This window comes from Saimiri boliviensis, chromosome 5 (assembly GCF_048565385.1).
Source record: "Saimiri boliviensis isolate mSaiBol1 chromosome 5, mSaiBol1.pri, whole genome shotgun sequence".
NCBI classification, from domain to species: Eukaryota; Metazoa; Chordata; class Mammalia; order Primates; family Cebidae; genus Saimiri; species Saimiri boliviensis.
In genome coordinates, this window is record NC_133453.1 from 37,406,780 (window position 1) to 37,429,304 (window position 22,525).

Consider the following 22,525-nt stretch of genomic DNA (forward strand, 5'->3'; position numbering starts at 1 on the left):
TTCAAGGCCAGGCATGACAGCTCACAGCTGTAATCCCAGCACTTTAGGAAGCCAAGGTAGGAGAACTGCTTAAGCCCAGGTGTTCAAGACCAGCCTAAGCCACATAGTGAGATCCCATTTCTACCCAAAAAAAAAATTAGCTGGGCATGGTGGCATAAGTCCCAGCTACTTTGGGGGCTGAAGTGGGAGGACTGTTTGAGCCTGGGAGTGCAAGCTGCAGTGAGCCATAATCATGCTACTAAACTCCAGCCTGGGTGATAGAGTGAGACCCTGTCTCAAAAACAATAAAATAAAGTAATAAAAATAATTCAGGGCATAGGCTCTTGCATATTCAAGTCTATATTTCTTACAAGTCTATATTTCTCACAAGTCTATATTTCTTGCACTCAGCAATAATTTAATGAGTGGCTACTATATGTACAACATCCTATGGCTAATGGAAAAACATAGAAATGTTTAAGATATGACTCCATCTTCTAGGAGCTTTTTTTCCTTCCAGGGAAGGAAACACAAAGTAAATGAAAAATCCAAAATAGACCGTGTCCTCCCACATGCTACCTCACGCATCCAATCTATTAACCAATCCCATAAAAATTCAATCAAAAGCTATAAACAATCTACAACTGGGCCAGGCACAGTGGCTCACACCTGCAATCCCAGCGCTTTGGGAAGCCGAGGCGGGCAAATCACGACGTCAAGAGATAAGACCATTCTGGCCAATGTGGTGAAACCTCGTCTCTACTAAAAATACAAAATTTAGCTGGGTGTGGTGGCACGTAACTGTAGTCCCAGCTACTCAGGAGGCAGAGACTGCAGTGAGCAGAGATCGCGTCATTGCACTCCAGCCTAGTGATAGAGTGAGACTCCGTCTCAAAAAAAAAAAAAAAAAAAAAAGAGAAAAAAGAAAAAGTAAATGAACAATTAATTAATTTGGTAAAGAGCAATTGTGAACCAGGAAGCTCTTCAAGGAAGGGTAAAATGAGGTGCAACTGGATTCCTTGGATCAATAATGGGAATTAAGAGGTCACTTAAGTTTCTTTGACAAAAAGGTATAGGAAGTGCACAAGTGACAAAATATTTAAAAGAGCAAGGGGTTCAAATATAGCCTGTTTTTGCAATCTTGTCAAAGGTATTGAGGGATTTGTCACCAAAAATCTATTCACCAAACGTCTCTGCTGAGAGTTCAGGACTAATTTTTTGAGGAATGGTAAACCTTGATCAACTGAGTTAAGTCATCTTAATCTATGGGGAATTCAGTCTCCCAAAATCTACTCATTTTCCTTACTCTCAACTGTCCTCTTTCTCCTTCATCCTAGGTATTTTAAGATTCTCCCATCTGAAGAACATAGAGAACTCGAGCTATAAATACAACCAACCTCCTTGCAGTATACTATATGATAGCCATTTAAAAAAGCAAGTGGGCCGGATGAGGTGGCTCACACCTGTAATTCCAGCACTTTGGGAGGCTAAAGTGGGTGGATCACAAGGTTAGGAGTTCGAGACCAGCTTGACCAAGATGGTGAAACCCCATCTCTACTAAAAATACAAAAATTAGCCAGGTGCGTGGCAGGTGCCTGTAATCCCAGCTACTTGGGAGGCTGAGGCAGGAGAATTGCTGGAACCACGGAGGCGGAGGTTGCAGTGAGCAGCGATCAGTTCACACTGCAGTGTGCCTGGGTGACAGAGCAAAACTCTATCTCAAAAAAAAAAAAAAGTCAAGCCCAGCATCCTTAAGTTTCTTTCAAAGGTATAGAAGATAATATAGAACATAAACCCATTTCTACAAAAATACTGATATATAGTTGTGCATAGAAAAAAGATTTAAATGTATGGGTACTATATATATATATATTCAACATGCTTGGGTAATTTTCCATTTCTTCCATAATATCTACTTGTATTCTCTAACAATTTTTCAACAATGAGCATGTATTCTAGTGATTTTTATTAAATAAAAATTTTAATCTTTACATTACTTTATGAAATTGATGATATCCCCTTGTAAAAATTTCATGAAGGTTTTAGTGAACTCTGGGAGTATCCATGCTGATTAAGAGAAGAGAAGGAAAGCTACTAATTTTTTTTTTTTTTTTTTTTGAGACACAATTTCACTCTTGTTGCCCAGGTTGCAGTGCAATGGCGCAATCCTGGCTCACCACAACCTCTGCCTCCTGGGTTTAAGCAATTCTCCTGCCTCAGCCTTCTGAGTAGCTGGGATTACAAGCATGCACCACCATGCCCAGCTAATTTTTTTTTTTTTTTGAGACGGAGTTATTGCCCAGGCTAGAGTGCAATGGCATGACCCCAGCTCACTGTAACCTCCACCTCCCAGGTTCAAGCAATTCTCCTGCCTCAGCCTCCCAAGTAGCCGGGAACACAGGCATACGCTACCACGCCCAGCTAATTTTTTGTATTTTCAGTAGGGACGGGGTTTCTCCATGTTGGTGAGGCTGGTCTCGAACTCCTGACCTCAGGTGATCTGCCTGCCTCGGCCTCCCAAAGTGCTAGGATTACAGGCATGACCATCATGCCTGGCCAAAAGCTACTAATGTTATGCCTCTTATTGTTCAAAAGAAAGTTTCAGGTAAAAATTTAAGGTAAATTCTTAATTTCTTCTCTTTTGAGTAAATTCATGGTATAGGAAGATTCTACTCTTAATCCAAACAAAGAGATTTTACTATGCATCTATGTGAACCGTCACTCACAAAAAGCAGTAACTTTTATCTAACAAAAAGAAAAACATACATATCAACAATTTGGTATTTCAGATTTATTTGGGGAAAGTAACAAATATGGAGTCATTTCATCTGCCATTAAAGCAACGATATAATAATAAAAATTCTTCTATTTGTAAAAGTGTAGATTCTACGTTAATCAAAATATTTTTAATTCCTGGACACTTTCAAACATACTAGGCATTATATGTTTTTTGTTTTGTTTAGTTTTGTTTTTTTGAGACAGAGTCTTTCTCTGTTGCAAGGCTGGTGTGCAGTGGCGAAATCTTGGCTCACTGCAACCTCTGCTTCCCAGGTTCAAGCGATTCTCCTGCCTCAGCCTCCTGAATAGCTGGGACTACAGGTGCATGCCATTACACCCAGCTAACTTTTGTATTTTTAGTAAAGACAGGGTTTCAGCATGTTGGCCAGGATGGTCTCCATCTCCTGACCTAGTGATCCGCCTGCCTTGGTCTCCTAAAGTGCTGGGATTACAGGCATATCCAGACTATATGTGGATATTAATAACGAAGAAAAGAAACACAGGTCTTACATATATCTCAAAAAAAGTCTGTTAATTACTGAATCTTTCGTACAGGCAAGAAATAAAATCAATCTGATAAATAGCAGATTATAGTTACAATTGTTTATTATCATATTTTAGAAAAAATACTTTGACTATTCCATTGACTAGAGGTTGGAATAACAAAACTGTCTAGTTTTATTAAAAATAATTTTTGCCGGGCACAGTGGCTCATACCTGTAATCCCAACACTTTGGGAGGCTGAGGTGGGCAGATCACGAGGTCAAGAGATCGAGACTATTCTGCCAATATGGTGAAACCCTGTCTCTACTAAAAATACAAAAATTTGCTGAGGACAGTGGTGCATGCCTACAGTCCCAGCTACTCAGGAGGCTAAGGCAGAATCGCCTGAACCAGGGAGGCAGAGGTTGCAGTGAGCTGAGATCGCACCACTGCACTCTAACCTGTTGACAGAGTGAGACTCCAATTCAAAAAAAGGGAAAACAAAAGATTTTTAGGGGGCCAGATATGGTGGCTCAAGCCAGTAATCCTGGCAGTTTGGGAGGCCGAGGCAGACGGATCACCTGAGGTCAGGAGTACGAGACCAGCCTGGCTAACTAAACACAAAAAATTTGTATTCAGCCAGCTAAATACAAAAAATTTGTATTCAGCCAGCTAAATACAAAAATTAGCTGGGCGTGTTGGTACGCGCCTATAATCCCAGCTACTCAGGAGGCTGAAATAAGAGAATCACTTGAACCCATGGGGGGGGACGGAGGCTGCAGTTAGCCAATTATCACACCATTGCAGTCCAGCCTATACAACAAGAGCAAAACTCCGTCTCCAAGAAAAAAAAATTATTTTGAGGCCAGGGGAGGTGGCTCACACCTGTAATTTCAGCACCTTAGGAGGCTGAAGCAGGTGGATCACCTGAGATCAGGAGTTAAAGACCAGCCTAGCCAAGACGGTGAAACTTCGTCTCTACTAATAATACAAAAATTCTCTAGGTGTGGTAGTATGTGCCTGTAATCCCAGCTATTCAGGAAGCTGAGGCATGAGAATCGCTTGAACCCTGGAGGCAGAGATTGCAGTGAGCCAAAGTCATGCCATTGCACTCCAGCCTGGACAACAACAGCGAAACTCTGTCTCAAAAAAAAAAAACAAAACAAAAAAAGATTTTTAAACATTTTTGGAGACAGAGTCTCACTCTGTCACCCAGACTGGACTGCAGTGGTGGAATCATGGCTCACTGCAGCCTCGATCTCCCAGGCTCAGATGATCCTCCTACCTCAGCCTCCTGAATATCTGGGACTACAGGCACGATACCAAGCCCAGCTATTTTTTTTTTTTTTCTTTTTGCACAGAAGGGGTTTTACCATGTTGCTCAGGCTGGTCTCAAGTCATCCACTGGCCCCCACCTCCCAACATGCTGGGATTATAGGCATAAGCCATCAGTCCTGCCCTAAATTTCTAATGTTAAGGCATTAGTAACCTAGAAAGCAGCTATTTACAACCCTGCTCTATCTGTAGATTTTGTGTGTGTACGTCTGTATGTATGTTTTAACACAGGAACTATCTCCTCGATCCTCATGCTGATGATATTTCTGAAGGGTACTTTTCTAACACACAAACAATTTAAACAGAGTACAATTATTTTCAGGACAGCAGAATTATTTCCCTTCCTTGGCTCAATTTTCATATAATCCACATTCAGAATGTTATTTACCTTATATGTTTTTGATATTCCTAGGCATAAAACTAGTTACTTAAGAACACTCAGCAAAAATATTTATTACAGATAATAAACAGATTTTTCTACTTTATGGGCAAAAATTACATTTCCACACAATGGAAATTAACTAGAGCTGGTGGCTAACATGTGATGCTAAAATAATTCTAAATTGGCCAGGCGCAATGGCTCACACCTGTAATCCCAGCACTTTGGGAGGCAGAGGCAGGCAGATCACCTGAGGCCAAGAGTTCCAGACCAGCCTGGCCAACATGGTGAAATCCCATCTCTACTAAAAATACAAAAATTAGCTGGGTGCGGTGGCTCATGCCTGTAATCCCAGCACTTTGGGAGGCTGAAGTGGGTGGATCACAAGGTCAGGAGATTGAGACCATCCTGGCTAACACGGTGAAACCTCAACTCTACTAAAAATACAAAAAATTAGCCGGGCATGGTGTTGCACACCTGTAGTCCCAGCTACTCAGGAGGCTGAGGCTAGAGGATCGCTTGAACCCGAGAAACAGAAGGTGTGTTGAGCTGAGATTGCACCACTCCAGCCTGCATGACAGGGAGAGACTCCGTATCAAAATAAAATAAAATAAACAATACAAAAATTAGCTAGGTGTGGTGGTGCATACCTGTAGTCCCAGCTACTCGGGAGGCTGAGGCAAAAGAATCGCCCAAACCCAGGAGGTGGAGATTGCAGAGAGCCAAGATTACGCCACTGCACTCCAGCCTGGGCAGCGGAGCAAGACTCCATCTCAAAAAAAAAAAAAAGGTTAAATTGACCATTTGATCACTGATCCTATCAATTAACTTTCATCTATTGCAGGGTCACAGGCAGCATCAAAACCCCTGCCCCTCAGTTCTTTAGTCACAAAGAACACAAGCCAAATGAACAGCTGGATCAGCACAAATCCACTATCACTACATTCTATTTGTCAACTTTCCCAACAAATCATGTAAGAGCTATCGTCCTGGGAGAGTGCACTAATAGTATACCCAAGGTATCCTAAAATAAGTGATAATCTAGCAAGAAAAAGTGTAAAATCTATTTCAGATGCTAAACTGAAGAAATATTTTAAAATCTAAGTTCATTTTTATTAAATCAATATTTATGCTTTAAATTTTAAAATGCCATCACACTAAGTTTTGAGTTCCACTGCTAAAACAGACACTGACATCAGTAACATGTTTCTCTTTTCAACTGGAAGAAATGAATAAAATATTTAAAAAGACAACTGCTCCCTTTAATCTTTCAGCTTTAATAATATGTATCCTTTTACCTTTATATAGCAATTATAATTTAAGAGGAACTTGTACCTTCAAATTACAATAAAAAGTCATCTTGGCTGGGTGCGGTGGCTTAAGCCTGTAATCCCAGCACTTTGGGAGGCCGAGGTGGGTGGATCACAAGGTCAAGAGATCGAGACCATCCTGGTCAACATGGTGAAACCCTGTCTCTACCAAAAAATACAAAAAATTAGCTGGGCACGATGGCACATGCCTGTAATCCAAGCTACTCAGGAGGCTGAGGCAGCAGAATTGCCTGAACCCAGGAGGCGGAGGTTGCGGTGAGCCGAGATCGCGCCATTGCATTCCAGCCTGGGTAACAAGAGTGAAACTCTGTCTCAGAGGAAAAAAAAAAAAAAAAAAAAAAAAAAAAGTCATCTTGTAAAAGAGAGAGCAATCTATTTTTTATTTTTATTTATTTATTTATTTTTTTTGAGATGGAGTCTCACTTTGTCACCAGGCTGGAGTGCAATGTCACAATCTCGGCTCACTGCAACCTCCGCCTCCCAAGTTCAAGATTCCCTTGCCTCAGCTCCCAAATAGCTGGGATTACAGCCACCATGCCCAGCTAATTTTCATATTATTCGTAGAAACAGGGTTTCACCATGTTGACCGGTATGGTCTTGATCTCTTGACCTTGTGATATGCCTGCCTCGGCCTCCCAAAATGCTGGAATTACATGCATGAGCCACCATGCCTGCTATTTTATTTCTTACCGGTAATAATTTCAATCCACTTTTCCACCCTCAATTTCTCTTCTGACGTGCAACTCCCTAGCCATAATATGCTGCACAAGGCAATGGGATTACCACTTCAGTCCTTTAGGTTTTGCCTCTCCTAGAGATTGTGAATTCCAAAAAGAAAAAAGAAAAAAAATAACGCAATATTGGGAGGGATAAGAAAAAAAAAAAAAGATTGTGAATTCCCTCAGAACAGCATTGCTTCCTCCAGTCCTCCTTGGTACCAGCAGTGCACTAGAGAGTGTAAATTTAACTACATGATACTAATTTCCTCCAAGATCAGCCTCTCCTACTACCTAGACTATGAAACTGCAGACACTAGGTATCTATTATTCACCCCTCACACAGTTCTAGGCCAAAAAAGACCTTCAATTTTAGCAAAAAAATGAGCAACTGAACCTTTTTTTTTTTTTTTGAGACGTAGTCTCACTTGTCGCCCAGGCCTGAACCTCTGAATCAAAGTACATTACAAGTGAACATTTGTATTTTTTTTGTATTAATCTTGCTTACATTTCTTTCCTAGTAGCCATACTCAACTGTGTCTTTCAAGGCAACAGGTTTATACTGTGGTTCATTCTCAAACACAAATGTTGTCTACAAGATAATGTCTAATCACAAAATCTCACTACTGTAATCAACAATGTGGCCATGACAAAATTTATGAACCTATAAAATTGTAGCACCTGTTTTTAAAAATTTACACTAAAACATGAAAATGCTTTCCTATATAACTGATGTTAAGGTGCCTCCCGCCTATAATCCCAGCACTTCGGGAGGTCGAGGTGAGTGATTACTTGAGGTTAGGAGTTCGAGGCCGGTCTGGCCAAAATGGTGAAACCCCACCTTTACTAAAAATACAAGAATTAGCCAGCTGTGGTGACGGGCGCCTGTAGTCCCAGCTACTCGGGAAGCTGAAGCACAAGAAGAGGTCGAACCCGGGAGACCGGTTTCAGTGAGCACAGATGGGGCCACTGCACTCCCATCTGGACTACAGAGCCAGATTCTGTCTCAAAAAGAAAAGAAAAACGATGCCTGGAGAGATGGAAGTGGAAGCAAGAAAAAAGAAAAAAAAAAAAAAACAGGACTGTGATGAAACAGTTTAACATATTGCTTCCATTTCCACCTTTATCCCAAGAGAATTTAAATGTGAAAGAAAAAAAAATGGAGGCAGAACCCATAATTCAAAATAACCCTTTTTTTAAAAAAAGCAAAGGATGCTGGATTTTCCAAACTGTGCATTTTAACCCGCTATCCTTTCAAGTGATTTTTAAAGAAGGATTTTTTTTTTTAATCCACAGAATATTTTGCTTCATCCAGAAGCAGCCGGATCACATGTCACCCAATATACGCCGCCTCCACACATGCTGCTACCACTGTGAGCCCTGTGCCTAACGATCCATCACGGTAAAAAAAAAAAAAATTAAACCAGGAGATTCATCTTCCCAATTCTAAGAAACAGTAATAGTTCGTCCTCCTCCCACCCCCAGGAAAATTTTCTAACGGGACTAGAGGGAGGAGGGAATCAGTTCATCATCATTCTCCATGGGGAGAAAAATGGCATTAACTTTCAACAAGAGACCGCTGCTCTTCCACCGTATCCGCTTTAGAACATAAAATATTAAGGGCTTTTGAAGCATTCACAGGAATAGAGAACTGAAGTCTGAAGCACTTCACTCTGCAGCAAGATAGCCGCTTAAAAATCGTCCAGAATTTGGGGGAAGGATGGAATCCGTTAAAGGCCGCGAGACCCCTACTCTAAGGGGGAGTAGGATTCCGTCAAACAGAAAATGCCACTCTCCGCCCCCTCCAGAACGCTGACCCCCGCGGAGTGCGGGGGCGGCCGAGGGCAGGGGCGGCGAGGAGGCGGGACGCGACACACGCACCGCGCCGAGGACTGCTTCACGGCTTTTAAAAAGGTTTTAAAGATGCAGTTTATCCAGCCGGAGTATTCCCACCCATTCACCAGCCCCAGCCCTCACCCACCTCCCCACCCCCATCGGGGGCTCCACCGGGCCGCGTCCCCGCAGCGGCCTCGGCCCCACGCCCCAAGGCGCGCGGCTTCCCACTCGGGGGTCCCCTACGCGCCCCTCACCGCCCACCCGAGGCCAGACGCGCCCCAGCTGGGGATGCTTCGCACCTGGATGTAGTTGTTCTCGCAGTAATCGGCCACCCGTTCCAGATTCGTGTAGCTGTCGAAGAGGGCCCGGCGGCCCCCCGGGATTTCCTCTTCCAGCAGCATCTGCAGCTCCGCCATCTTCACATCCTCCTCCTCCTCCTCCTCATACAGCTCGCAGAGGGAGCGGCGGCCGCAGCGCCAGGGAAACCCAGGACCGGGAGAGGAGGAGCGGCGGCGACGGCGGCGGTAACTCGGGAGGAGCGAGAAACAGCCCCAGCGCGCGACAGGGGAGGGGGCGACGGGGGCGGGGCGCGAGCCGACGGACTGCGAGGACGGTCACCGCGGCGACGGCAGGCCGGGCGCGCGCACGCGCGCTCCCCTCTCTCCGCCCCCGGGCGCCCGAAAAAGATTCCCACCCTCGCCAGCGCCGCCGGCCCCTCCCCCACTTCCGGCGTCTCCTAGCGACGACAGGGGTAGGGGCCGGGATGGGCGCAGGAGTCGGTGGCGCAGTTAACTCTTCCGCCGCCCTCCGACCGCTGGAGCCGCTGGAGCAGCCCTCACCTCCCGGCGGCCTTTGTTAGCCCGGCGGGAACGCACCAGCCAGTTCCGCTGGCTTCCCGCCGGCGCCCTCCGGGACTCACCTCTGCGCTGTCCTCACCCTGGGGCTGAGCCCCCATGGGGGTCATCGGCCTGGGGAACTTCTCGAGGCTTTTCTCCTGCTGCTGCTGATGGGAGACCGAAGGAGGGCACAGCCTCCGCTCTTGGGACCCTCCTCTGTGAAAGATCACACACCTCATCAGGGCAGACTTAAAGCTCACAAACTTCCACACAGCTTTCAATGCCACCTGACTTCATTTTTCTCAAATTTTACCTCATCCTCTTTGTTGCAGTGAATTGCAGTTTCCTAACCCCAGTTTTCCTGCGCTCCTGCCTCTGCACTTCCCCACCAATGCCTTTCTCTCCGGCCAGGTTAGCCCCTTTCTCTTCTGGTTTGCGGTCCCCTGGGCCTCAGCTTTTTATGTTTGCCATTTCGATGATTCGCTTCCTCACTCACAACCTTTTCTGTCATTTAATGCTGTCAACTTCGCCGTCCTTTTTCTTATTCATGGTTTCGGTATTTAAAATTTTGAAACCGATTTTGCTGGTAGTAATTGCCTTCTTCACGGGGGCTGTTACGTAGATAAAAACATTTATGTGAAAACATCTTGAAAAAAACATGAAGTGCTACAAAAATTCAAGGCAGATAATTTTGCTCTTGCAGTTATAATTCTGTTTTTATTCTCCAGATACTGTGTCCTGTTTCCCTAAATCCAACTACTCCACACAATGTAATCTTGAAAAACTAAAACTCCTGACAATTGCTAAGATATGAAGATGTGACCTTTATTTGTGCTGTGGAAAATCAAGGTTGACTCCCAGCAGTGCCATCTTAGGTTTAGTTAGAACAAGATCCATTGTTTCAACACTTGTTCTTAATCTGGTGATCTCTTGGCCCACCTACAGTGAATTTTTTTCATTCAGATGATGAGGAAACTATGTTATACTTCCGAAAAAAAATCACTTTTAAACCATACCATTACAAATTTCTGGAGCAAACCCTAATGTTATCGTATTGGCTTCATGATGTATACTTTAGCAGAATGTGTTTTCACTGTGGAACCTAAATTAAAGGATATTGAAGACGTTGGTCTAGTCCAACTAGTTTTATTCTTAAGCACTTTAATCATCTTCAGTAGTAGTGGTTCTAAACTTAAGTGTGATGAGTTGTTAAAAATGAAAGCTGCAGGGTCATACACCCTGGAGATTCATTAGTTTGAGAGTATGAGTGATGGAAACGGGTAGTTACTTAAATGACACATCAACTTGCTTCAAGGAATAAGACATCTGAATAATCAAGTGAATAAAACAAATATTAGATGAAGCAAACTTTTCTTTCAAACTAAACTTCAATGGATCAAAAAATACTGTGGAACTTGAAGAAGCCCATCAGTTGAGTTTAAAGCTAAAATCTTCCCCAATCGTTACTTATTCCCACCCCGCATTCTCTCAACTACTGCTTAGCAATTGGACCAATAAATAAATTTCCCTGAGGGATGGTTCATTATCCTAGAAATTACCTAGAAAAGATTCTAGCATTTTCTTTATTAGTGACAACTCTTTGGACCTTAGTTTCCTTATCAAGAAATCAAACGGTGAGGCCTGGAACAGCAGCTCTTGCCTGTAATCCCAATACTTTGGGAGACGAAGGTAGATGAATCACTTGAGGTCAGGAGTTTGAGACCAGCCTGGAAAACATGGTGAAACCTTGTCTATACTAAAAATACAAAAATTAGCTGGGTATAGCGGGCACCTGTAATCACAGCGACTCAGGAGGCTGAGGCTGGAAAATCAAGAATCGGGTGAACCAGGAAGGCATAGGTTGCAGTGAGCAGAGACTGCCCCACTGCACTCCAACCTCAGTGACAGAGGGAGACGAAAGGAAAAAAAGAGAGAGAAAGAAAAGAGAGAGAGAAATCAAAGGGTGAAACTCAGGTCAGGAGTTCTGAAAAGGAAGGGAGGGAGAGGGGGAGGAGGAGGGAGGAAAGAAAGGAAGGAAGGAAAGAAGGAAATAAGGAAGGAAATCAAAGGGTGAAACTCAGGTCAAGAGTTCTGAAACCTGAGTGTGCATTGGAAAGAATCACCTGGAGGGCTTATTAAAACAGATTGCTGGACCATACCTCCAGAGTTTTTTATTCAGTTGGTCCAGCCCAATTTATTAATATTATGTTTAACAAGTTCCCAGGTGATGCCTATGAAATGGCCCTTCTGGCTCAAAGTCTGTAATTCCAATTTCTGGCAGCTGGGAAACTCCATCTAGAGAGGTGCTTTGTACACAGCAGATTCTAAGATGCAAGGACATAAACACTTTGCTGCCACCAAGATTGGTTAAACAAAAAAAGGAAAACTACAAAATCTGTAAGACTATATACTTATTAGGTTCAAGGAAGAGATTGTGTACCTCATGAAAATCTTCCATTAATTCTCCATACTTGTTTAAGTTGATGAAGATAATTGAAATGTGTTCATTTTTACAATTTTTCAGAGGAACTGGTATGATAAAGTATATTTTTAAGCCCTTAGTTACAATTATAACAATAGTATGTACTTCACATCAACTTCTTATAAACGTAAATCAGCAAACTCATTGCTCTAAGAAGCCATATTTAAGAGCTTTAGGATGTGAAGATTTTCAAAATTATACAAATCTAATACACCCATATATGAGGTTGTGAAGTTATAACCCACACTGCACTGGAGTGCAGTGGCGCGATCTCGGCTCACTGCAATCTCTGCCTCCTGTGTTCAAACAATTCTCCTGCCTCAGCCTCCCGAGTAGCTAGGATTATAGGCACGTACCACCACACCTTGCTAATTTTTTGTATTTAGTAGAAACAACGTTTCACCATGTTTGCCAGGATGGTCTTGATCTTCTGACCTCGTGATCCACCTGCCTCTGCCTCCCAAAGTGCTGGGATTACAAGTGTCAGCCACCGCCTGGCCATTATAACCCATCTTAAAACAATCTTTTTCTTAAACTTATTCCAGTGTTTTTAGCATTATTAGTCCCTTCTAAGTCCATGTCATATAAGTACATCTTACCTTTAAAAACCGTAACTTCTAGCCAGACAAGGTGGCTGTGCCTGGAGTCCTACCTATTTAGGAGATTGAGGTAGGAAGATCACTTGAACCCTGGAGTTTGAGAGCAGTCCTGGGAAACGTAGACATTAGTGTCTGAAAAAAAATTTTTTAATGAATAAAAACCATTACTTTTGTGTATGATTTAATAGTCTTTTTTTTTTTTTTTTTTTTTTTTTGAGATGGATGTCTCACTCTATCACCCAGGCTGGAGTGCAGTGGTGCAATCTTGGCTCACAACAATCTCTGCCTCCCGGTTTCAAGCAATTCTCCTGCCTCAGCCTCCCTAGTAGCTGGGACTACTGGCATCCACCACCATTCCGGGCTAATTTTTGTATTTTTAGTAGAAATGGGATTCCACCTTGTTGGCCAGGCTGATCTCAAACTCCTGAGCTCAGGTAATCGCCTGCCTCCACCTCCCAAAGTGCTGGGATTACAGGTGTGAGACACCACATTCGGCCTATCTCCTTTATAAGAACATGTTGCTGCTCATTTCAGGCTAAAAATTGGTCAAACAAAAATCAAGTTACAATATATATCGTTGTCTACTGACCTCCCTCATACCTTGGAAAATTCAAAATGTTCACATATTAATCAGATAAATTCAGGATGGATACATTACGGAGAAAACACCAGGGAAACAATGCTAAAGGCAGACACTAGTTTGAAGATTATTAAATCAATCAAGCTAAGAAATGATAATCTCCAGGGAGAGGAGATGCAAAGAAATAGATGGAGTAATAAATATTTAGTAGGTAAAATCAATAGGGGTTGGTGAATGATTGAATATAGAAGTTAATGAAAGAGAAGAGTCAATATTGGTGGTAAGATTGCTGGCTTGGGCACTTGGGTAGTTGGTGGAGCAATTTACATATAAATTACATAATATTTCACATGCCTAGAAAACCTCCAATTTACATTTATTTTCTGAATGTTTTGATCATTGTTATTAGCAACACTGGCATACAGGACACCGTATTAGGCTCTGTGTTGATATTATGCTACTCTAGATAAGTTATTTAATGAAATAAAAGCCTTAAGTAGTATAGCATGTTTTACCCTCTCAAAAGTCTTTAATAGCTGTGGAGGGAGAGGGGGCAAAATGAGAGTAACTAACACGCATTCAATGCCTACTATGTGCCAGGCATTCATTCTACATTTCACATGAATTAATCTTCACAACTAAATGCAAAGTAGGTTTTATGATCCTCATTTCCAGACTCAAAACCCAAGGGTTAGAGAAACAAACTTACTAAATATACTTGGAAATCATGGAGTTAGCAATTACACCTGTGTTTAATTTTTTTTGTAATGTTTTTCTTTTCCATTATACCATGCTGAATCACATTTGTACTTTAACTCTGTAAATGCAATACTTTAATAATGCACATTAGGCTGGGCGCAATGGCTCACCCTTGTAATCCTAGCACTTTGGGAGGCCAAGGCAGGCAGATCACGAGGTCAGGAGTTTGAGACCAGCCTGTTCAATATGGTGAAACCCCGTTTCTACTAAAAAACACAAAAATTAGCTGGACGTGGTGGTGCATGCCTATAATCCCAGCTACTCAGGAGGCTGAGGCAGGAGAATTGCTTGAACCTGGGAGGCAGAGGTTGCAGTGAGGTGAGATCATGCCATCGCACCCCAGCCTGGGTGACAGAGTGAGACTCCATCTCAAAATAATAGTAATAATGCACATAAACATGAATAATGCCTATTGAACATCCATTACATAACCTCTTTTAATTTAAAAAAAAAAGTTAGTTCCAGCTGGGCATATGTCTCATGCCTGTAATCCCAGCATTTTGGGAGGCCATGGCAGGTGGATCACCTGAGGTCAGGAGTTCGAGATCAGCCTGGCCATCATGGAGAAACCCCATCTTCTACTAAAAATACAGAATTAGCTGGGCATGGTGGCACATGCCTGTAATCCAAGCTACTCGGGAGGCTGAGGCAGGAGAATTGCTTGAACCCGGGAGGCAGGGGTTGCAGTGAGCCAAGATCGTGCCATTGCACTCCAGCATGGGCAACAGAAGCAAAACTTCGTCTCAAAAAAAAAAAAAAAAAAAGAGAAGAAAAGGTTAATTCCTTTCAATAAAGCAACTCTTGGCCGGGCACGGTGGCTCAAGCCTGTAATCCCAGCACTTTGGGAGGCCAAGGCGGGTGGATCACAAGGTCAAGAGATCGAGACCATCCTGGTCAACATGGTGAAACCCCGTCTCTACTAAAAATACAAAAAAAATAGCTGGGCATGGTGGTGCGTGCCTGTAATCCCAGCTACTCAGGAGGCTGAGGCAGGAGAATTGCCTGAACCCAGGAGGCGGAGGTTGCGGTGAGCCGAGATCGCGCCATTGCACTCCAGCCTGGGTAACAAGAGCGAAACTCCGTCTCAAAAAAAAAAAAAAAAAAAAAAAAAAGCAACTCTTTGATACTTCAGGGCATTCACTAAGCATAGGGTTTTTTTTTCCTTCTCAAGGCTAAACACAACCAATTCTTCTATTCTTCATCAAATATTTCATAGAATTATGTAATGTGGAAGTTGGAGGGCATCTTAAAGATTATCTAGGTCTTAACCCAACATTTTACGGACGAGGGAACTGAAACTAAAAAACATTGATTGCCCAAAGATACCTAGTAAGTGTGAAAACCTAAACTCAAACTCGGGAGAAAGGAACAAAATAAATTTTAGATACAAATATTATTTTTGAGCCATTTCATGATATTTTGATGTAAATTCAGTTCTTATCCTTACAAGTAACTGTCTCCTTTGGTAGTCTTCACCATCTTGTCAGAATCTTTAAAATGTGACCCCAAATTGAACACAGTATTCCATATTCGAAGCAAAAATGATACCAGACAACAATCTCAATACACTGTTTTTAGAACTTGACAACGTTATTCTAAAGTTCATGTATAAAAATAAAAACACAAGAGTAGCCAGGACATTTCTGAAAAAGGATAATCAGGAAGAAAACTTGTGGGTCTAATTAATAAAAACACATAAAGTAACCTGTAATCCCAGCACTTTGGGAGGCCAAGGCAGGCAGATCACCTGAGGTCAGGAGTTCCAGACCAGACGGCCCAACATGGTGAAACCCCGTCCCTACTAAAAATACAAAAATTAGCTGGGCGAGGCAGCGTGCGCCTGTAGTCCCAGCTACTCAGGAGGCTGAGGCAGGAGAATTGCCTGAACCCAGGAGGCGGAGCTTGCAATGAGTCAAGATTGTGCCACTGCACTCCAGCCTGGCGTCTGGCAACAGAGTGAGACTCTGCAAAAAAAAAAAAAAAAAAAAAAAAAAAAATAGCTGGGTGTGGTCGTGAGAGCCTATAATCCCTATAATACTTGGGAGGCTGAGGAGGAAGGAGAATCACTAAAATCTGGGAGCCAGAGGTTACAGTGAGCCAAGATTGCACACTGCGCTCCACTCTGGGCAACAGAGTGAGACTGTCTCAAAAAAAAAAAAAAAAAAAACCCACATAAAGTAGAATAAATGAAAGTATCATCAGAGTAAAATAAAAACTAAAAACTCAATCCTAGTAAATATAAGAATTAAATATGTGGTCAATGTAACATTTCAAATCAAAGGAAAATAAAGAGTACTAGAACAACTAGATAGCAGGAAAACAAAAACGTTAGATCATAATATAAAAATAAATACTAGGCCAGGCACAGTGGCTCACACTTGTAATCCCAGAAATTTTGGAGGCCAAGGTGGGCAGATCATCTGAACTCAGGAGTTTCAGACCAGCTTGGGCAACAAAGGAAATCCTGTCTCTACAAAAAAATAGGAAAATTAGTTGGGCGGGTGGCACATGCCCATAGTTGCAGCTACTTAAGAGACTGAGAGGGGAGGATGGCTTGAGCCTGGGAGGCAGAGGTTGTAGTGAGCTGAGACTGTGCCACTGCACTCCAGCCTGGGCAACAGAGCCAGACCCTGTCTCAAAATAATAATAATAATAAATAAGTAAATAAATTCTGGCTGAGAGAGGTGGGGCACACCTGTAATCCCAACACGTTAGGAGGCTGAGGCAAGAGAATCACTTGAGCTCAGGAATCCAAAACCAGCTTGGACAACAAAGTAAGACCCCTGTCTATAAAAAATAAAAATAAAAAATAAATTAGCCAGGCATGGTGACACATGCCTATAATCCCAGCTACCTGGGAGGATGAGATGGGAGGATCTCTTGAGCCCAGGAGGCTGAGGCTGCAGTGAGCCATGATCTGCACCACTTGTACTCCAGCCTGGGTGACAGAACGACTCTGTCTCAAAATAATAATAAATAATTGCAATATAAATCCAAGATTTCAAGTTTTAAAAACCCTAAAAGAAGCTGAGCACAGTGGCTCACACTTATAATCCAAGCACTTTGGGCGGCTGAAGCAGGTGGATCACTTGAGGTCAGGAATTCAAGACCAGCCTGGCCAACATGGTAAAATTCCATCTCAACCAAAAAATACAAAAATTAGCTGGACATGGTGGTGTGCATCTGTAGTCCCAGATATTCGGGAGGCTGAGGTGAGAGAATCAATTGAACCTGAAAGGCAGAGGCTGCAGTAAGCCAAGATCATGCCACTACACTCCAGCATGGGTGACAGAGTGAAAACCTAGCCCCCAAAAAAAATACAAATACAAAATTAGCCAGGCATGGTGGCATGTGCCTGTAATCCCAGCTCCTTGGGTGGTTGAGGCATGATCATTTCTTGAATCCAGGAGGTGGAGGCTGCAGTGAGCTGAGATTTCACCACTTCATTTCAGCCTGGGCAACAGAGCAAGATTCTGTCTCAAAAAAACTAAAAGAAGATTAAGGTAAATATATAACATTGAAATGGAGAGGATCTCTCTGAATTATATTTGAAAAAAAAGGGAAAATAAAAATGTTAAATTTTCATATAATTTAAAATAGCACAAATAGTTTTAAAAAAGACAATCAGGAAAATGTCTGATGTTTATGATGAAGGGTTAATGTTTTTAATATATAAACAATACATAAAAAGCTCTTAGAAATCAGCAAGACAAATACCCAGTAGAGAAAAAGACATAAACAGGCAAATTTACAAAATAAGAAATACAAATGGTTGATAAATGTGACTAAAAAAGTTTGATATCCCAATAATCAAAGAAATGCAAGTAAAATAAAAAGATAACATTTCTCACCTATCAGATTGACAAAGGTTACAAAGAATGACAATACCAACTATACATACTCATGAATTTAATTTGATATACCCTTTCTAAAAGGTAATTTGTAAATGTGTAGTGTGTATATGTGTGTGTGTGTGTGTGTGTATTCTGAACGGCAGAATTGTATGGTTTTTTTAGTTTTATTCATCTTAGTTTCTCTAAAATGAATATAAATTATTTTTTCTTTCTTTTTTTTTTTTTTTTTTTTAAGACAGAGTCTTGCTCTTTCTCCAGGTACCAAGCTGGAGTGCAGTGGCATGACCTCAGTTCACTGCAACCTCTGCCTCCCAGCTTCAAGCAATTCTCCTGCCTCAGCCTCCTGAGTAGCTGGGACTATAGGTGCGTACCACCATGCCCAGCTAATTTTTTGTATCTTAGTAGAGACAGGGTTTCACTATGTTGTCCAGGACGGTCTCAATCTCTTGACCTAGTGATCCGCCCATCTCAGCCTTTCAAAGGGCTGGGATTACAGGCGTGAGCCACTGTGCCTAACCAAACATGGATTATTTTTTTTACAAGTTCAGTGAGAGTTTTATCTCCCCAAACTAGAAAGGAGACTTTTTTTTTTGAGACAGTCTCACTCTATCACCTAGGCTGGAGTGCAGTGGTGCAATCTCGGCTCACTGCAACTTCTACCTCCCGGGTTTAGGTGATTTTCCTGCTTCAGACTCCTGAGTAGCTGGGATTACAGGCACGTGCCACCACACCTGGCTAATTTTTTGTGTTATTAGTAGAGACTGGGTTTCACCATGTTGGCCAGGCTGGTCTCAAACTCCTAACCTTGTAATCTGCCTGCCTCAGCCTCCCAAAGTGCTAGGTTTATATGCATGAGCCACTGTGCCGGCCCAGAAAGGATACTTTTATTAATGCAACCCAAGATGAATTCTTTCTAGTAATTTTATCATCAACTTGATTTAAGTTATCTGTTAGATATTACACAGTACTCCAGAGAAATGCATACAGAGTTTTGTAATCAGAAATTATGTGACTGGCCAGGTGTGGTGGCTCATGCCTGTAATCCCAGCACTTTGGAAGGCCAATGCTAGCAGATCCCTTGAACTCAGGAGTTTGAGAAGCCCCTGCAACATAGTGAGACCCCATCTTTACACAAACTGAATTAGCCAGCTATAGTGGTACATACTTAAAGTCCCCACTACTAGGGAGGCTGAGATGGGAGGATCACTTGAACCCAGAAGTTTGAGGCTGCAGTGAACTACAGTCATGCCACTGCACTCTAGTCTGGGCAACAATGATATCCTGTCTCTTTAAAAAAAAAAAAAAAAAGAACCAAATAACTTTTTTTTTTTAAGTCTTACTCTACAATACAACCGTGCAATACAGCATTCCATGCTTTATAGCTGTGTGAATACAATTTTTTGGTGGGGATGGCCTATTTATTTTTGAGATGGAGTCTTGCTCTATTGCCCAGGCTGGAGCTATGATCTTAGCTCACTGCAACCTCCACTTTCAGGGTTCGAGCAATTCTTGTGCCTCAACCTTCCCAAGTAGCTGGGATAACAGATGTGCACCACCACACCTGGCTAATTTTTCTATTTTTAGTAGAGATGGGGTTTCACTATGAAGGCCAGGCTGATCTCAAACTCCTGACCTCAGGTGATCTGCCTGCCTTGGCCTCTCAAAGTGCTGGGATTACAGGTATAAACCACTGCACCGGGCCACGATATTTTTTTTTTTTTTTTTTTTTTTTTGAGACAAGAGTTTCGCTCTTGTTACCCAGGCTGGAGTGCAATGGCGCGATCTCTGCTCACCGCAACCTCCGCCTCCTAGGTTCAGGCAATTCTCCTGCCTCAGCCTCCTGAGTAGCTAAGATTACAGGCACATGCCACCATGCCCAGCTAATGTTTTTTTGGATTTGTAGTAGAGACGGGGTTTCACCATGTTGACCAGGATGGTCTCGATCTCTTGACTTTGTGATCCACCCCCCTCGGCCTCCCAAAGTGCTGGGATTACAGGCTTGAGCCACCGCACCCGGCAACAATATTTTTGTTTTTTGAGACAAGGTCTCACTTTGTCACCTAGGTTGGAGTATAGGGTCTGATCTTTGCTCAGTGTAGCCTTGACCTCCTGGCCTCCAGTGATCCTCCTACCTAAGCCTTCCAAGTATCTGGAACTACAGGCACACGCTTGTATTTTTGCAGACAGACTCTCGCTATGTTGCCTAGGCTTCTTAAACTCTTGAGCTCAAGTGATCTTCCTACCTTGGCCTCTCAAAGGGCTGGGATTACAGGTATGAGCCACCACACCCACGCTTTGCTCTTTATTATGAAACTACAAACATGCAAGTATGGAGAATAATATAATGAATACACAAATAGTCATTAATTAGATGTGACAATGTCTTCTATCTATTTTTACCTTGTCTTCTCATTTTATTCTTTTTTTTTTTTTTTTTTTTTTTGAGACGGAGTTTCACTCTTTTTTTTTTTTTTTTTTTTTTTTTTTGAGACGGAGTTTTGCTCTTGTTACCCAGGCTGGAGTGCCATGGCGCGATCTCGGCTCACCGCAACCTCCACCTCCTGGGTTCAGGCAATTCTCCTGCCTCAGCCTCCTGAGTAGCTGGGATTACAGGCACGCGCCACCATGTCCAGTTAATTTTTTGTATTTTTAGTAGAGACGGGGTTTCACCATGTTGACCAGGATGGTCTCGATCTCTTGACCTTGTGATCCACCTGCCTTGGCCTCCCAAAGTGCTGGGATTACAGGCTTGAGCCACCGCGCCCGGCCCAGTTTCACTCTTGTTACCCAGGCTGGAGTACAATGGCGCAATCTCGGCTCACCGCAATCTCCGCCTCCTGGGTTCAGGCAATTTTCCTGCTTCAGCCTCCTGAGTAGCTGGGATTACAGGCACGTGCCACCATGCCCAGCTAATTTTTTGTATTTGTAGTAGAGATGGGGTTTCACCATGCTGACCAGGATGGTCTCAATCTCTTGACCTCGTGATCCACCAGCCTCAGCCTCCCAAAGTGCTGGGATTATAGGCTTGAGCCACCATGCCCGGCCTTCATTTTATTCTTGTACTGGAGAATTTTTTTTTTTTTTTTTTTTTTTTTATTTTTTGAGACACAGTTTCGCTCTTGTTACCGAGGCTGGAGTGCAATGGCGCGATCTCGGCTCACCGCAACCTCCACCTCCTGGGTTCAGGCAATTCTCCTGTCTCAGCCTCCTGAGTAGCTGGGATTACAGGCACGCGCCACCATGCCCAGCTAATTTTTTGTATTTTTAGTAGAGACGGGGTTTCACCATGTTGACTAGGATGGTCTCGATCTCCTGACCTCGTGATCCACCCGCCTCGGCCTCCCAAAGTGCTGGGATTACAGGCTTGAGCCACGGCGCCCGGCGAATTTTGAATATAATTACAGTAATCAGCACATGTAACCCCTACATAGTTTAGTACATATCTCTAAAAAACAAGGACATTTTGCTACATAATCACTTTTTTTTTTTTTTTTTTTTTTTTGAGATCGAGTGTCACTCTGTTGCCCAGGCTGGAGTGCAGTGGTACAATTTTGGCTCACTACAACCTCTGCCTCCTGGGTTCAAATGATTTTTGTGCCTCATCCTCCTGAGTAGCTGGAACTACAGGTGCCCGTCACCATGCCCATCTAATTTTTATACTTCTAGTAGAGATGGGGCTTCAGCATGTTGACCAGGCTGATCTCGAATTCCTCACCTCAGGGGATCTGCCTGCCTCTCCCTCCCAGAGTGCTGGGATTACAGGCATGAGCCATCGTGCCTGGCTACAATATCATTTTTATATCCAACAGAATCAATTACAATACCCTCATATTATCCGCTACCCAAATAGAAAACATTTTTCAAGAAGAAACTACCCTTTTCGGAAAAAGATAACAATGATTGTCTCACACGGTTTCTGAGAGTCAGGAATCTGGGAGCAGCTCCACTGGGTGGTATGGCTCTGAGTCGTTCATGAGAGTATAGTTCAGATGTCAGCCGGGGATGCTGTCATCTGAAGGCTTGACGGGGCTGGGGAATCTGCTTCCAAGATGACTCATCCACATCTTCTTGATGGAAATCTGAGCTCCTCATTCTTGGTTTTAGTTCCTCACCACACAGACCTTCCAGTAGAGCTGCTGCATCCTAGTTCTAGAGCTCTAGTTCTTGGAAGTCTAAGATCAAGGATCAAGGCGCTGGTAGTCTGAGTTTCTCCTAAGGCCTCTCCTCTGACCTTACTGGTCATCTTCTTTCTGTGTCCTCATATGGCCTTTCCTCTGTGTGCTCATCCCTGGTCTCTTCACATATAAGAGGTGCATAGGGCAAGGTATAAAGGAAGGGCTTGGAGTTTTTGTGCCTTCCCTGGGCTGCCACCCTCCAGGAACCTCCACATGTTCAGATACCTGGAAGCTCCAAAAAATTTCTTCTTTTTTCGCTTGAGACAGGCTCTTGCTCAAGACCTGATGTCACCCAGGCTGGAGTGTGGTGGGTTGATCATGGCTCACTGAAACCTCCATTTCCTGGGCTCAAGCTATTCTCCTGACTCAGCCTCCAGGGTAGTTAAGATTACAAGGTGCACAC

General features: G+C 43.0%; 2 protein-coding genes across 38 annotated transcripts in view; both read right to left on the reverse strand.

Annotated features, from left to right (window-relative positions):
• The window catches only part of ABI2 (abl interactor 2), a 118,012-nt gene extending 108,546 nt beyond the window's left edge, over window positions 1-9,466 (reverse strand). For all 36 annotated transcript variants that reach the window (XM_039470265.2, XM_039470264.2, XM_039470263.2 and 33 more), the window contains exon 1: window positions 9,137-9,466. Coding sequence is in view for 27 of the 36 variants with exons in the window: in XM_039470260.2 (XP_039326194.1) it covers window positions 9,137-9,253 (117 nt within the window). In the remaining 9 variants the exon portion in view is untranslated. The remainder of the gene's footprint in view (window positions 1-9,136) is intronic.
• A 125-nt stretch (window positions 9,467-9,591) lies between these two features.
• CYP20A1 (cytochrome P450 family 20 subfamily A member 1) overlaps window positions 9,592-22,525 on the reverse strand; it is an 85,689-nt gene continuing 72,755 nt past the window's right edge. The window contains exons 14-15 of one of the 2 annotated variants that reach the window (XR_012517641.1): window positions 12,755-12,886; window positions 9,592-10,284 (exon numbers count right to left, since the gene is read on the reverse strand). The gene's annotated coding sequence lies outside the window, so the exon portion shown is untranslated. Of the gene's footprint in view, window positions 10,285-12,684; window positions 12,887-22,525 lie in introns of those variants that run through there. The other variant, XM_074399220.1, reaches the window with a different exon arrangement.